Source organism: Haematobia irritans, chromosome 3 (assembly GCF_050003625.1).
Source record: "Haematobia irritans isolate KBUSLIRL chromosome 3, ASM5000362v1, whole genome shotgun sequence".
Lineage (NCBI taxonomy): Eukaryota > Metazoa > Arthropoda > Insecta > Diptera > Muscidae > Haematobia > Haematobia irritans.
This window is the reverse complement of record NC_134399.1, coordinates 229,328,905-229,346,500: the sequence shown is the minus strand read 5'-3', so window position 1 is coordinate 229,346,500 and position 17,596 is coordinate 229,328,905. Positions and strand designations below refer to the sequence as shown.

Genomic DNA, 17,596 nt, shown 5'->3' with positions numbered 1-17,596 from the left:
TTACCCTGCCAACATTTTTTGAATTTGGGGGCGCTTCTGAGAAACCCCATTACGTCGAAAACAGTATACGATATCCAAAACTCCTCAGAAAAGCGCCGTCACTATTGAGAAGTTGTACCACGCCAAGTTACTACAAAAAAGTATCGCATGAGTGCCATTATTAGGTGCCCTTCCGGATACATTTAGAAAGACGCCAATAAGAGCCCCTTCAAACAATCAGACAAAGTGCATTTTAAGATAGTTGTAAAAAAATCATTGTGGTCAAGTAAAACACGATTGTTTAGATGTTTATTATTTTTATTAAACATTTATAAATTCTCATAAATATAACATTTATACGACTATCACATTTAACATATTTTTAAGCATTAATAAGAGATTGATGTTGAGTTACAAGTTGTAAGTTACAGGTTGTAGCGTCTATCAGCCATTGCTTTTATTCCCAATGGAGGCAGCGTGTCTGGAAAAATATTTGAAAAACTATCACTTTATTCCATTCGAAAAGTCAAAAATTGTTCACCAATATACCTTTCACAATTTTAAACGAAATAACTATGTTTTCAGCACTTCATTATCGTTTTTATTTAAATAAATTATAAGAAGCTAGTTGTGCTTGGTGTTTCACAAAATATAAAATGCCTCTTGTAACAATAGTGATGGCAAAATACTTTCATGCGAATAGTGATGGTAAAATACTATCACAGTTGGCGATTGTTGCAGTGTCACTTACGAGTCTGTGGTAGCGATGAGGATGAAATGGAACTTTGAAATGCTGGCAGGGTAATGATATAGGCATAGCTAAAGGAGTTTTATGGTTTTGCCATCTCCCCCTAACAAATATTGGGCAGTATTTTTTCAAACTATGATTATATATCCTTGAATTAAATATTCTGTGTTCTTCCCATCTATGTGTGAAGTTGAACTGCATCAGTAGGTGGCAATCATGTGGAAAGATTCTCTAATATCATGCAGTTTTTGTCAACGTTTCTCTCAAATATCATACATTTTGCGTCAGTATCACCCAGTTCTGTAGGCTTTATGAAACTTAAAGAAAATAGGATTTAGAACATACTTTGTAATAACAAATGTTCTTTTTTATAAATGATATCATTCTATTAAATTTTTAGCAGACAATTTGAAATTATAACTGACTATGCCTTTATAACCAAACAATCAAAAAATGGACATTAATTGAAAAATTATTTTGTTACATTCGCATGATCGCATTGAATTGTAAAGGTGAGTATTAAGTTCGAGTTTAGCCGCTAAAATCGCTAAAGTGAAAACTAAATCAGTAAGAAAAATGCATGAAATTATACATATTTGTTGCAAATTTTATTATAACTTGATGGGGAAAAGCCCAAAGCAAAGTTTGTATTCCTTAAAATGGATTATTAAAGAAAAGTAATCGTGAAAAAATGACGTTTTTAGCGGCTAAACTCGAACTTAATACCCACCTTAATAGATCAGAAATACTTTAGGTTTTTGAATTTGACTTTCAATCAGTTCGGACGATCTCATATTTTTAATAAATTGAATTTAATATTACACTATACTTTGTTGGAATTCTTATTAAAAAGGCATCCGTGACAAAAGTTTATATTCTTTTTAATGGATTATTAGAGAAAAGTAATCGTGAAAAAATTGCGATATTATCGGCTAAAGGTGAGTATTAAGTTAAAGTTTAGCTGCTAAAATCGCTAAAGTGAAAACTAAATCAGTAAAAAAAAGCATAAAATTATATATATTTGCTGCAAATTTTATTATAACACAAAGCAAATTTTTAAAAAGTTTGTTTTCCTTAAAATAGATTATTAAAGAAAAGTAATCGTCATATTTTCACGACTACTTTTCTTCAATAATCCATTTTAAGGAATACAAACTTTGTGAAAATATACTTTGGTCTATCCCCCATCAAGTTATAAAGAAATCTGCAACAAATATGTATAATTTTATGCCTTTTTACTGATTTAGTTTTCACTTTAAGGTAAGTACTATGTTCGCTTTTCGCGTTGAAATTTTCGCGGTTACTTTACTAAAACAGTTCAATATAAAGCAGATAGATTAACTCAATTGATGTGCAATTTCTTGTTCCTCTAGATTTCGGCAAGACTTTACAGGAATATGTCTGCTTTCATTTATAATTTTGATTATTTCAGGAAAAGTAATCGCGAAAATAAAGTGATTTTCAACTCGAAAACAGAACATAGTACACACCTTTAGGGAAAAAATGACGATTTTAGCGGCTAAACTCAAACTTAATACTCACCTTAAAGTTGGGTATTAAGTTCGAGTTTAGCCGCTAAAATCGATAAAGTGAAAACTAAAAATGGATTATTAAAGAAAACTAATCGTGAAAAAATACGTTTTTAGCGGCTAAACTCGAACTTAATACTTACCCATAGTCAAATATATTTTTGCACCTAAAATTTGGAGTTTTGGTGAAAAAACTGAACGTAGAACTCATCTTTGCATGTAGATACTTCAGTGAATATGGCCACATTGGCAACATCTGCCAGAAAATTGTACAGTGCGTAAATAGTACCAAATCAAATACTTTGCTAATACATCTATGCTCAATGCTCCACAAATTTACATCACTGTTATTTTTGCTGACATGGAATTGTGTTTTTCTGTAGTAAATTGTTAATTAATGGTTCAATTTATGGTAAATTGGGAATACAATTGTTCTTCGTTTTGGAAATATATTGTATTTTGTAATATTGGTCACATCTGTATAAACAATTAATCAGATTTGAATAGATTGGTGTATAATAAAGTGAATTGAGATGAAACAAAATATGGATGAACACGTCAGACGGAATTGACAGCAGAGAGATGTTGTCATATTTATTAAAATACATGGTTTCTGTGCCACATGAAGAAGATCTGGTTTTTGTATTTGTACCCTGGTAATAGTCTGCTTTATTCTATTTTCAGTACATGTACCACCAATGCTGATGTCTAGCATACGAATTTTATACGAGTATCCCTTCCAACAAAATAGGAAAAGCCAACGCAATAAATACTAATAAATGTCTCAAAACTTTTGCTCCAGCAACACAAAAAACACAATTTACACAGTAGCTAAAGTATAGAGAATCACTTCACGAAAATGTCATCCGATCCGAACGAGCATCAGCAACAAACTCCGGATATATCAAATCTCCAGGAAAGTTTTTTGCAACAACAAGTGAGTAGAAAATTACAATAACGTGAAAAAATATGCACTAATTCTAATATTATACAGGAAAAGATATCAGCACTGAAAGAATTGGTGAGGAAGTCTGGTGCTGCACATGGCTCCAGCAAAAGTGCTGCTCAAGAAAAAGTGAAACATATAGCTGAGAGGCTAATGAAGTCGAAAGCTAAATCAAAGCAGGGCTTGAATGTATCAACATACTCGACAGAAGTGACTTCCCAAGAAGCCCCTTTGGGTTACGAGGATAAGCCAAGCTTTCTCAATATTTCACAATCATCTTCACCAATGCCCTCCCACTCGTCCACTCCCAATCCAACACCAAACAAAACTCAGCCTGCGGCGATTACGACTTTCAGTACACCAGGAAGTGAAAAAATTGCTCTAATGAGACAACAATTGGAACAAAACAAGTTGCGTATGGCCAAGAAGGCTTCAAGTAAGCAACATTTGGAACAACTGGTTTCCCAATTGAAAGAAAAGTTTGACTCTACACAACAATGTTTGGAAGACACTACTGAATTGGGTAGATCAATGTCAGACTTAAGTCACCTCATATACACACCAGTGAACAGAGAGAGGCACAAATCAGCAACCGATCTGTCATCACAAAACTTTAGTCTTGAAAAAGAACGCATTAAATTTTTGGAAAATAGATGCCGTCTTTTAGAGAAACAGCTGGAAAAGGAAAAACTGAATAATAATCGAAGTAATTATTCCACATCAAATAACTCTGAATTGGAGAAGAAAGCTGAAGAACTAGAAACCACATTGGCTAGTAAGCAAGAAGAGTTAAACAATAAAGAGAAAGCATTCCAGGAAGAACTTCGTAGACTCCAAGACATAATTGATGCTTATGAAGTCGAGAAAAGGGAGTCATTGGAAAAGTCGACAGACATAGACAACCATGCAAGTCAAATAGAGTTTTTGTCCAATGAAAATGCTAGACTTTCTCAAGAACTTGAAACGGTATCGCGTCTATTACAACAGAAAACTTCGGAGGAAACGGAAGATTTGAAAAAACAATTGGATGACTTGTCCTCTACGGAACCTATTACATCAGCCGAACTCACAATGGATAATAAGCAATTGAGAAAGGAACTACAAGATCAATTAGAACGCATACGGGAACTAACTGAAACCAATGATATTCTGGAAACTGCTCGCTGTGATCTGACATCGAAAACTACAAAACTCGAGGAACAGGTACAACATCTTAAGGCTGAGGTGATTGTTTTGCAAGAGAAATTGAAATATTCCGAAGAAAAGTGTGCTGAATTACAGATAAACTCTGAAATCACCCAATCTTCTTCCAACGAAGGTAGTACAGATTCACAGGTTACGACGGAAATGGCTAAACAAATTCGAAAATTATTGGATGACATTGAAGATTTGCAAACTGAAAGAAGTAAACTCCAACAAAGAATAGACGAGCAGGAAAAACTTGAAATTAGCGATTCATCCATAGCCGAAAAGATTTCCAGTTTAGAATCAACTATTGAGTCTCAAAGAGAGGATTTATTAAAGGCACAGGAAACGTTGCGCAAATACGAGGAGGAATTAATGGAGAAGACCATCGAACTTAATGTTCTCAATGCACAATTCAAAGTTATGGAAGAGAAAATGGAAAACACATTAAAAACAAAACCGCTATTTTCTTCATCGTCTGTGGGCAGCTCTGAAGGGGTAAATCCAGAATTGGAGGCCGAAAACCAACAATTGAAACAAAAACTTGATGAATCCAACAAGGCCATGATAAAATTAAAATTGAAATGTAAACAAACCGAGAAACAAATTGAGAAGCTCAAAAAGGGTTCAGATCTACATCAGGAAGTTGTTAAACTTGGAAAGGAGAAAGAACAACTTCAACAGAAAATAACCGAACTAGAAGACGAAAAGGGCCAATGGCAGTTGATGCAAATGGAATCTACGGCTTCTGTATGTAACCATGACGACAATTTCAAAGAATATGAAGAAAGAATAGCTTCACTAACGGTGTCTCTAGAAGAAAAGGAAAAACAAATTATAGCCCTCAAACAGGGAGAGCAATCTCGCGTTAAAACTGAACTAATAGAAGTTCAATTGGAAGAACAAGTAAAGGAACTAAATGACCAAATCACAACGCTTCAAAACGAATTGGAAATTAAAGAAAAATCTTTGCAAGGTGCCAACGAAGAAATCGAATTAGTCAAGAAGCAAAAGGATGAGTTGGACAAGAAACTTGAGCATTACTTGAATGAAAACATAGAGCTGTTAGACAAAGTAGAGAAGCTTAGCAAATCATCGTCATCTGCTGAATCCATTGAAATAGTTGAAAGACTAACACATCAAGAAAAACAAGAACTTGAAGAATTCAATAAACGTTTGGAAACGGGAGAAACACAATCAGATATTTCTTCGCACAAAGGTAAGTTTGTACTGTGTCATTTCATTTGCATGTCTTGATCTTAGCAGACAATTTTAAATTGGAAGCATTATTTTTTCGACAAGAAACTTAGACTAGCCTGTTTCACAATTCGTAGTCACTTTATCACCGCTCACAAATGACATACATGCATTTTTACTTTTATATTTCAATGACATTTTCTCTTTCATAAAGCCTGAAATTTAAATGTAAAGTTCGAAATCGGAACTTTTTACAATAGGGAGAAAACTGTGGAAAATGTTTGCCAATAAGAAAAATTTTATATTTGTTCAAGGTCAAAACGAAACCAAAAAATATTCATCACGCGAAACTTCTCAAAAGCACAATATTTGCTTACTGCAATATTTGTCGAGTTGGTTGTTGGTACTTTTTCCTTTGAACGCATGCCACAACTCCCTTGCCCCTAATTGATTCAGGGCGTTTTCGATTCGCAAAAAATATGTTGCCTTGGTGTTACACTACTTTTTCCCTAATTGACATTTCGGCCAAATGATAGTGTAATTCTAAAGATATTATTAATTTATAATATTGTGAGGTATAAAGTATCCAAAATCTATGACAGTGTCCTTGATATCTTGCAATCAATTTCGAGAAAGTTGAACCTTTCTTCCCAATCGAAATCGCCATCAGTTTATGTCGGGTTCCACATTTTTCCAACAAATAGAACTAATCTCATCAATAAATTCCTAAAGATTGAACCGAAGATTTAAGACACATTAAGATACTGTCCCTACATAATTCACAAAAAAAGATTAAAACGTTTCTTTTCCAGAATCAATTAATGAACTAACCCAAACCGAAATGAATCCTGAACTTACGGAAAGCCTCAATCAACTACGAGAAGAGAGTTCCGAATTGATCACAAAAATTGAACTTTTTACAAATGAGCGCAGAGAAGTTTTGGAAAAAATGGAAAACTTGTCATCTGAAAATGTTGAGTTATTAGCTCGAATTGACGAACTGAAAAATGAAAAGCTTGAGTTGGAAAAAAAATTGGACGATGCCAAAGAGAAACATGACGATTTATCAATAAAACTTGAGGCAATCAATAGGGAAAAGGATACTCTCACAGCTCAAATTGCTGAATCTAGAGCAAATAAAAATCAGCTCTCACAAGAACTGACTACCCTGCAACAATCCTCTGAAGTTGTAGCTGCGTTGGATAACGGCGATACTCTATTCGATAAGTGTGAAAAGTCATTGTCCAAATTAAATTGCGAACTGGAAGCTTACAGAAAAGCTCACGATAAGAAATCCAAATTCAATATTTCTAAGAAGCTAGCCAAAGAAGCCGAAAATGCCCACCAACAATTGAGTGAATTGTTGACTAAAGTTAAGGAAGCAAGCAGTGCCGTTGAAACTGTTACCGTTGTTGAGACTGTTGTTGCCGTCACAGCGCCCAATGGTAAAGCCCTGGCAGAATATGAACAATTAACTGCACAAAATAGAGAACTTAAAGCTTCAAATATGGAATTACGAAGACTATTGGATGAAGCCCGCTATTGTCAGGATGAACAGAACGATAACAAATTTGCGGATGAAAGACCAGCTATTACCGCAGACCCCGAAGTTTTATCCAAGCTAGAGAGGGCAGTGCGTCAAAATGAAGAATACGAAACGCAAATGGCCGAATTGCAATCCAGAGTTGATGATCTTAGACGCGAGTTGTATGAAGCCCGTACTACCGATGACGAAAGACTCAATGAAATTACTAAGCTAAATGAAGAAATTGCCAGTTTGAAGAAAATCTCCGAAGACTTTGATCGCGTTATCAATGACAAGGAAATGGCTCATGAAAAACAAGTTGAGCAATTGACACGGCTACGCAAGGAGCTCGAATCCAAATGTGACACATATGAGCAGGAAATGGAGATATTGCAGACCTTAGTTTCCGAGCAGAAGCAACAACTAATCGAAGCTTACAAAGAGCATGAACACGAAATGAATATCAAACTATTGGCCCTGCAACATAGTGGGGACCAAGTGCAAGAACTAAAACGAGAATTAGTTGAACTTAAACAATCTTCGACCTTGAATGGTTCTGAGCTCATGCAAGAGTTGCAAAACGAATGCGATAAACTCAAAGAAGCTTTGAAAATCAACAAAAATTTAGTGCAGGAACAACTCAACGAACTTTCCAACAAACAAGAATCCATTGATACACTCAATCAACAAATCATAGAGCTTTACAAGACCATGGAGGATAATACCACTAAGATAATCGAAAAGGAAGATGAAATTTCTTATCTGCAAGAAGACCTTAATGAAAACAAAAATCAACTGCATGAATTACAACAGCAATTGGACAAGTCCAACAAAGAATTGCAAGGATATTTGGAAAAGATGGCACAAATGGAATTGAATAACAACCAACTGGAGCAGCGTAACAAAGATCAATTGGAGAAACTGAAAAAATATGCCGCAAATCTAAAGAAAAAGGCCACTCAATGTCAAGTATTGGAAAACAAATTGCGAGATTCTCAAAATCAAACAAAAGAATTAACTGAACTTCGTACAGAGAATTCGAGTCTGCAGCAAGAATTGGCGGCCATGAGAGAACAGCTTGAATCAAAGAACGAAGAATACGTAGATCTTTGTGCAATTAGAAAAACACTGGAACAGGAAGTCAAGCAACTGCAATTAGCTATTGATGAGAAAGAATCCTCGATTCAAAATCTACAAGTTAATGTCCATGCTAATCCCCCTGCAAGCAATGCTCCTCAATCTGCGTGGGATACGTTCGATGACCTGTCAGAAATTGAACAATTGCAACAGGAGCTCCAACTTAGCCAGGAGGAATTAAGAGTGCGAAACCAACAACTTGAAGATTTTAAGAAATCATTATCGCAGGCCGAAGACACCATCTCCCAATTGGAACGACAACATATGGAAACTGATAAATTGCGTATGGAACTTAAGTCCGCACAGAGTGCTATAATAAAATATGAGGGTGAGTTGGCAACAATCCGCCAGGAAACCTCTGACTGGGGTGACTCGACAGAAACCGATCAACTTCGAGACGAACTTCTGTGTACTCAAGAAAACTTAGCACTTAAAACCAGAGAAATTGAGGAGTTGAGACAATCCCTAATGGCTGCACAAGAACAACTAAACGATTGGGGCAATACAGCCGCTACATCAGTTAAAAATTCAGATTATGAGAATTTGTCCAAGGTATTGGCAGATAAAAGCAGTCAGCTGGAAAAGTCTGAAAAGCTTATAGATGACTTGGAAAATGAACTTATGACCATTAGGGAGAGAGAACACGAAAACCTCCAACAGTTGACCGAGTTACGAGCGCAATTACAAAATACCACGAGGCCAGCGGATCATAATGCCGAGCTGAACTCTTTGAGGGCTGAATTGGCATCTCAAGAGCAACGCCTTAAAGAGGTTTCGGAAGAGTTGAAAGCAAAATCCATCAAATTCGAAAAGTCCAAAGCTGTCATTAAAGAACGCAATGGACAAATTCAACGTTTGCAGGCCCAACTTAAAGATTTGCAAGAGAAGTTATCATCGCTGCCCGAAGAGGAAGCCGTTATTATCTCCCCCACACATCAACCGGATTCTGGCAGCACATCATTGAGAACGGAACTGGAGGCTTTGCAAATTTCCTACAACCAACTTAACGAGAAATACCACAATGAAAAAGCCAACTTCCAACAAACGATTACCCGTTTGGAAACCCTTCATGATGGCATACAGGCCAAATTACAAGAAGACATGTCTTACATTGAAACTCTTGAACAGGAGAATGGTAAATTCAAAGACAAAATTGGCCGTCTGGAAGAATGTGTAGCTTGTTTTGAGGAACGTCGGGCGTCGATGGAACGTAAGGTGAATATAATGGATGCCCAACTACAATCGTCTTCCGAGGAACATGCAAAGACCGAGGACGAATTGATCTATCGTTTGAATATGCTGTCCGAACATGATGAAGTCATAGCTCAACGTCTAATTGAGTCGCAAAGTGAAAAGGAAGAAGTGGAAGACAATTACCGCAAGCTACTAACCGAGCATAATAGCCTACAAACTAAGTACTCCAAGTTGGAAAGGGAATATTCCGAGTACAAAACTGAAAGTAACTCAGAATTCGAGCAAGAAATAACAACGCTTCGCGAACAACTTTCCAAAGCAGAGTCTGATATTGAACGTCAAAAGGCCATCTATGATGGTAAATTGGCTGCCAAAGTTACCGAATTGGACGAACTGGAGTGTGAACTTAACGAACAATTGCAGCTGGTGAACGAAGAGAAGAGGGAACTTTCAGAAAAACTTGAACGCTTAACTGATGACTGCAATCAACACCAAAATGACATTCTGCGTCTCCAAGAGAATGTGAATACATTGGAACAGGCCAAATCCGAATTAGAGCGTGAGACATCTTGGTTGAGAATGCAAAGTGAAAACTCCCAACAAGATCTTTATGACCTGCAAGAATTACGCATGCAGTCTATGCAGGACAAAACCGAAATCGAGAATTTGCGCCATCAAATCGAAAGCCTAACTTCTAACCATGAAAACGAATTACAGGCGCTACGAAATCAAATAGCTGAGCTAGATACTCTGAGAATGCAAGTTGGTCAAGGGCAGAATCAAACCGACGACCAGGTGTTCATTGAAACGGAAAATAAGCGCCTTACCGATCTATTGGCCGAAAAAGAAGCAGTCATCGAGAACTACCAAAGGCAGAATCTACAATTGCAAATGGCAGCTGCTGCAGCAAACAATTCCCACCAGCCTGACCCCTTCGCGCTGGCATTTGGTCTCCCACAGCAAAACATGGCACCTAATACAAGCGCACTTCAGCCAGGGGATAGCCGTGACATCGAACGCCTCAATCAGGATTTGAATGAGAAAACTGCTCTAATATCTCGTCTTCAACAGGAGCTTAATAACATTCAGACTGAATTTAACAGCCTGCTGGACGCAAATCGCGAAATGCAACGACAAATAAATGAGCGCCAGGAAAATGTTGCCAATGTTCGTACCTTGCAAGGAGTAGCTTCAGCTCTAACCGACACTCAGGCTAATGATGTTATTCCAGCTCCCCCTATGTTCTTCACATCGGAATCATCCATTCGTTCGCCATTCGATGATATTATCCAACCAACATCGCATAGCAATTTGGATGCCCCAACATCGTTAGAACCACCCGCAGAGCAACCTACAATTGAAGATCTACAGCGTAACGTATCCGATTTAGAGAAGCATGCCCAAGATTTGGAACATAAATTGGCCATACGCAATCAACGAGAAAACGAATACGAAGATCGTTTCAGAGATTTTGAAAGTCGCCTGCATGATAAGGAACTTCTTATTCAACAAACTAATTCTGAATTGCAAAATGTTAAGGATGAATATAGAAAAGTATTGGAGAAAGAAAGCGAGGCTATTGAACTTCGCATAGAACTAGATGCCCTCAAGCACCAAATTCAGACAATGCAAGGAGAAATAAATGAAAAGGATACTGAATTAGAGAAGTTGAGGCGGCAACAGCGCGAGTATAAGGAAGAACTCCATTTGAAACAGACCATTGGCTCTGTGGAAAAACAAATAGTGGATCCTGTTATACAACCTACACTTGACATGTTCTTCGGTAATACTCCAGGTCAATCCTTCGAACCTTTTGTCATACCGGAGGTATCGCAAGAACCTGTGGTTGAGGAAATTATAGTACCCAAAAAGGTTTTCGATTGCCATCCCGAAGTAAAGCCTGATGCCGAAACAATCTCTACGCTTGATGTAGGAGGTGAGGATTGGGGCGATTCGTGGGGCAACTCGGAAGCCTTGGCTGAAGCCGAACATTATGCAAAACAAACCGTTTCCCAAAGCAGCGCAGCCCCCATCTCACTCGTACCCAGAGAGCAATATCTAGAAATACAAATGCAGGACCTGAATGAACGTTTGCAAACACTTCAACTAGCATTGGAACGTAGTGAAGATCAAAAGAAGGAGTTGCATATCAAGTCTGGAAAGCTTATGAAGAAACTAAGAGAATACAAGGTAAAAATCGAGGAATTACAGTCGTCAGCAAATTCATCCAGTTTCCGGAAGTCGTCCTCCATAGAATCGGGTTCAATGTTTGACGATCTCGATGCTGCCATTCAAGACGAGCTGAAAAATCAAGTCAAGACTTTGGAAGCCAAATTGGAGGAACACGCGAAATTACAAGAGAACTTTACCAATGAGAAAGAGAAGCTTCTCAAACGGATTGATGTGCTAACGGCTGGCAATGAACGCATTACCGAAATGAAAGAACGACAGGATATGGAAGTGCAAATGTATCAGGCTCGTATTAGGGAGTTACAACAAAAACTGGAAACTCTTGATGATTGGGGTAATGATGGGGCCAATGAATCAGATAAACAAGCGAAAGAGAATACTCCAGAAACCTCTGGGGTTACAGCAGTTAATGATGAGGATCTTCTGCAGAAAATCAAAGTTCTAACATTGGAGATTCAAGATGTCAATGGTGATCGATCGGAATTGCAAGCATTGCTTGAGGAAGAGAAAGCAAACTCCCAACGAGCAGAACAAACCATTGAAAAGTTGCGTCAACAACTAACCCAACTTGAGGAAAATAAGTCTCACAACGACGCCACTCAAGTTAATAATCTTAGGATAGAAGTGCAAAACCTTCAAGTGTCGTACAACAGCCTTTTGGACGCCAATAAAAAGATTTCAGCCGATTATGAGGCTCAAGTTGAGATCTTATCATTGTCACAGGCTAATGAACTGCGACTTAAATCAGAACTCGATAACCTTCAAAAGGAGGTAGAAAATTTGAGAGAAACTCTTGCCAATACAAGGCAAAGTCTCATTGACTTGGAATCAGAGTTATCATCCCTGAAAGCTTTGAAAGAAAAACAATTGGACGATGCTTTGCACAAACCGACTGAGATTTCAATACAAGAACTAGAACAGCTCAGGACTGAGAAGAAAAATTTCGAGGAGCAAACACTTTCACTTAATCAAATGGTTGAAGAACTAAAAACGCAGCTCTCTGATCGTAAATACACAGACCATGACCGAAAGCCTCTGGAGGAGAAACTCCAAAGTCTGCAGGCGGAAAATGACTACTTGAAAACTAAAATGGGACATACAAGTAGTGATGATTTATCCGCACAACTACAAGAGAAGGAATCGGAAATATTGCATTTGAAACAGCGCATTAATGACCTCATGAATGAAGACCAAACAGAAAAACTTGTGCTGGAAATATTGACCAAAAACCAAGAAATTCAAATGCTTAAACTACACGTCAAAGAACTTGAAGAAGATAAGCAGGAATTGGAAAATAATCTATCGCTGCAAATCTCCAATGAAATGAAAGCTAGCAAAGAAAGTACCTCGAAACATCAAGCGGATGTTACCAAGGAACACGAACTAGAAGCTCAGATTAAAGAATTATTATCGGAGAAAAAACAAATGGAGGAGGAGTTACAGGTTCTAAATAATCATGTCATGGAAAGTTTACAACAGGAAGACAAGATGAAAATACTCACTTTGGAGTTGGATACCAAAAATATGGAAATTTCAGAGTTGCGTAAAACCATAGAAACCTTGCAGAGAGGCATTGTTGATAGGGGCCAAGAACAAGGTAATACCTCCGCAGACTTTGTAGCTCTTAATGCCCAATGGGAGGCAGTAGTTGAGCAACGTTGTGGTGAAATAGCAAAAATGTGGCAAGATCATTTGGAACAACGAGAAAAGGAATTTAAAATGCAGGAAGAGCGCTTGAGATCGGAAATCAATGAGTTAAGAAAGAGCCAATCAAATACAATTGCAATCGATCCGACCCAGCAAGTAGTCTCCGTCGAGACAACGTCATCTTCAACGCCATCTTCGGAGTCTACCACTGCATCAGGAACTACTTCGGCCGAAGCCTCTCATGATGGCACTCCGTTGCGCATCAGGTCGCATCAGGACAACGAAACTAATGTTGATGCGATAATGGAGCAAATGCAAAGCGCTCTTGAGGCCCAAGAAATGGAGATTGTAACGCTAAAGGAACAATTGGCCATACGATCTGCCGAATATGCTCGGTTGGCAGCCCAATATGATCCATTCAAATTACAGAATACTTCTTCACATATTGGTATTGTTGAGAGTAGGAAATCAAATGTCACCCCTGTATCTGATGTCGCCACTGTATCCAAATCGGAATTAGATTTAGCTCTGTATATGTTGCATCAGCGAGATATGCGTTGTGAGGAAATGACCGTTGAATTGGTCTCCCTCTTGGAAGAAAGAGATACCCTGCAGCTTAAATTGTCCAATACACTGCGACAAATGGAAGCTTTTAAGGCTGCAGCTCAAAGTTCGGGATTACTAGATGGTAAATGACCACATCATCTCCGTTAATATCGTTCCATTTATATTAATTTGCCATTTCTTTGTTCCACAGTATCATCGACATCGTCTGGTGGTGCTTCAGCGTCTCCATCTGGGGGTATAGATAATGTTGCTGGCACGGCCACAGTTGCGGGTTCAACTGTGGCTACAGCTGACGATGAATTGAATTTAAAGTAAATACATACTCTTGGTTTCCCCATTGCCCTACTGTTTTTAATTTTTTCCTCTTCTTCAGATTGTCCCAACTGCAAACCGTAAGCCACGCCAAGGACAAGGTTATTAAAGAGGAACGTGAACAACGTATACGTCAAATGGAAAAATTACAACAGGACGTAGCTAAAATGCCTCCAGCTGCTGTCTCTGAACTGATCGGGACTGATTCATGTAAGTACTATGATTGTCACGACATGCATTTCATGAAAATAATTCAATTTTTCATTTTTACAGCCCAGGCTAATCAACCCACATCCAATGTTTTACTTAATTGGCTTTGGGGCAATAAGAGTGGACAACCAGGAAATTCACCTCCAGATTTCTAGGATTATCCTATCCTATTATAGTCCCCTAATGTACCTTTAATCATTCTAGTAAATTCCTTGTATTGTAATTGCATACCCGCTGCGTGTGCGTCTTCTTTCCTATATGTAATATATATGTAATACTACTATTTTGTATATATCGTAAGCAATAATCCTAACGATCTTCGTACTCGTAAGATCCCGACGTACTTCGAACTTTTCTAGGTCGTTTATTTTTCCATTCGTTTGTTGTTGATGTCGACGCAACCAAGTATAGCCGATTAATTTTATGCGATATCCTATATTATTTTTCTTTTTTTTTTTAGTTAATTTTGTTTAGATTGTAAGTTTTTATCTATAATTGGAATGAATATGCGTGGCAAAAATAGCATTTAATTTAGGGTAATCTAAATTAATGCCATGTATTTGCCAACAACAAATTAATAAATATCTAAAAATGTTGTTGATATTTTAATTGTTTTGAAAGGGATCCATGGAAAGAATTGCGATTTGGGAGAACGATCCATTGACTTCAGCAATGGGTAATATTTGTAATGTTTGTCATTTATGAAATGTCGTACTTCGTCGAAAAATTTTATAATTGGTGGCATGGTACAGTAAAGTATTACCTTCATACACGTTGTGTAGTACAAAATGGCACCAGAATTTTAAAATGTTTATTTATGTATTTCAACATATATGTAACGAAGTCTATAAGGCCCAAAAACGTTACAAGAATGAGAGTAATAGCATTACTACCTTCCACCGTATACCGGAATGTCGTTGTCAGCATTTCTAAGACAATCTAGCGACGTCTCAGATTCGGATTTTGATATCGTTATGATCAAATCTGGAGATTGAGTTTATTATATAAGTGTAACTTTATGTTTTTTGGTTTTGCAATGAAAGGTCATATGTATATTATTATTTTGTATTAGCAAAATTTTGGTTTCCTCTAGTGAATTCACTGGTGGATTGCTATACTAAGAAACAAAAAATATTCAAGTCTTTTGTTTGTTGCAGATTTTTGCATGAGGGTAAAGTAAAATTAAACACAATAAATTAAACTGTAAGTTATGAATTAACCCATAATTTAATTTTGTTGGATTAAATTACTACTTCGATTTGATTTGATTTGATTTGATTTATTCCATCGATTTGTATAAGCGATGTTTCCTCGGTTGTATCTTCTACTTCTTTTTCTTCTTTGGTAGGCTGTGGTGGATTGAGAGATGCCTGAATCATTAAGATCATAGTACCATTTGCGTGAATGAGCCTTACGTGAAGAGTCACGTTCACGTCTGTTCTGTCGAAAGTGCCAACACACAAAAAAAATTTCTGATTCAATCACGAAATTAATTGATCCAATTAATTTTTTAATTGAAATGTCTTCAATCACGAAAATGATAGTATCAATTAAAAAATTAATTGACAGTCAATTAAAAAATTATTAATTTTTTTTTTATTTATTAATTTTTTTTATATTAGTTTTCCGGGCTAATTACAAATTAATTCATAAAAAATAAGTCCTTTGATTTTAGAAATTCATTTGAAATGAAAAAAGCTTCAAAAGGTTTCAGTTGATTTTTAAAAAGATTCATTTGATTTGTAAAAGCTTTCATTTGAAGTGAAAATGCTATATAAAAATTAGGATTTAAATATTGAGAAGGAGATATAATCGTTTACCGTTACTATATGAATAAGATAAAAATTATGAAGTATAATATATAATATTATTTTCCATTTAGATTAAACATAAGAGGGATAAATGTGGGAGAGATTAGACTATGACTACATGAGTCAGACTCAAAGTTCCCTGCCAACATTTTTTGAATTTGAGGTCGCTTCCGAGAATCCCCACAACGTCGAAAACAGTCGTATACGATATCTAAAACTCCTCGGAAAAGCGCCGTCACTATTGAGAAGTTGTACCACGCCAAGTGTAGAGTATCAATTATTAAGCTCGAACATTTATCTTATTTTAACATTATACTCTCAAGTTTGTAAAAACAAGTTAGTAACATTGCACTCTCACTCTCATTGGCTAATGTATCTCACACACTAACACACACATCCAATCGGTTATCTATACCGAACTAAAATATCATTTCTGTATTTATACATTTGAATTTTAATAAAGGAGTTTAGTATACATTTGAGCATAGATGAAGCCGCTTGCGTTTTACTTGGCAGTGTAATACACTATATATTTGGCGACGAGGAAAAAAAAAAACAAAAAAAAAAAATAATAATAATAATAACAATAATAATAATACACTATACCAAGTTACTACAAAAAAGTATCGCATGAGTGCAATTTTAGGTGTCCTTCTGGATACATTTAGAAGGACGCCAATAAGGGTCCCTTCAAACAATCAGAGAAAGTGCATTTTAAGATAGTTGTAAACGAATCATTGTGGTCAAGTAAAACACGATTGTTTAGATGTTTATTAATTTTATTAAACATTTATAAATTCTCATAAATATAACATTTATACGACTATCACATCACATTTAACATATTTATATGCATTAATAAAAGATTGATGTTGAGTTACAAGTTGCAAGTTACATGTTGTAGCGTCTATCAGCCAGTGCTTTTATTCCCAATGGAGGCAGCGTGACTATCAAAAACTATCACTTTATTCCATTCGGAAAGTTAAAAATTGTTCACCAATATACCTTTTACAATTTTAAGCGAAATAACTATGTTTTCAGCACTCCATTATCGTTTTTATTTAAATAAATTATGAGAAGCTAGTTGTGCTTGGTGTTTCACAAAATATAAAATGGCTCTTGTAACAATAGTGATGGCAAAATACTTTCATGCGAATAGTGATGGCAAAATACTATCACAGTTGGCGATTGTTGCAGTGTCACTTACGAGTCTGTGGTAGCGATGAGGATGAAACGGAACATTGAAATGCTGGCAGGGTTGTGATCAGACCTTAGCTACGGATAGGATAATAATTATATAGGCAGATGTACATTATCATAGGACCCTTGTCTCGGCTACGATTGTTTTATAAATTGTGTTTGACTAAATATTATGAATTAGAAGGATATCATGATGAAATTTACAAATTGTTGGGATTG

The 17,596-nt window shown here is 36.6% G+C and overlaps 1 protein-coding gene and 1 long non-coding RNA gene across 2 annotated transcripts; one reads left to right on the top strand and one right to left on the bottom strand.

Annotated features, from left to right (window-relative positions):
- Window positions 1-276: 276 nt before the first annotated feature.
- LOC142228221 (uncharacterized) lies at window positions 277-774 on the bottom strand. Its single transcript, XR_012720100.1, has 2 exons — window positions 529-774; window positions 277-460 (listed from the first exon to the last, which is right to left on the bottom strand). It is a non-coding gene; the product is annotated as an uncharacterized LOC142228221 (long non-coding RNA).
- Window positions 775-2,589: 1,815 nt separating this feature from the next.
- Window positions 2,590-14,969, top strand: lva (lava lamp). Its single transcript, XM_075298308.1, has 7 exons — window positions 2,590-2,668; window positions 2,941-3,193; window positions 3,251-5,606; window positions 6,397-13,965; window positions 14,035-14,155; window positions 14,218-14,366; window positions 14,430-14,969. The coding sequence occupies exons 2-7, from the start codon at window positions 3,116-3,118 to the stop codon at window positions 14,519-14,521; spliced, it is 10,365 nt and encodes a 3,454-aa protein (XP_075154423.1). The 5' UTR covers window positions 2,590-2,668; window positions 2,941-3,115; the 3' UTR covers window positions 14,522-14,969.
- Window positions 14,970-17,596: the final 2,627 nt, after the last annotated feature.

Bases quoted from the DNA above. Each gene is read 5' to 3' on its own strand.
- lva (XM_075298308.1), top strand. From the start codon at position 3,116: ATGTCATCCGATCCGAACGAGCATCAGCAACAAACTCCGGATATATCA. The intron at 5,607-6,396 runs GTAAGTTTGTAC...TTTCTTTTCCAG, and splicing joins AGATATTTCTTCGCACAAAG to AATCAATTAATGAACTAACC. The intron at 14,156-14,217 runs GTAAATACATAC...CCTCTTCTTCAG, and splicing joins GACGATGAATTGAATTTAAA to ATTGTCCCAACTGCAAACCG.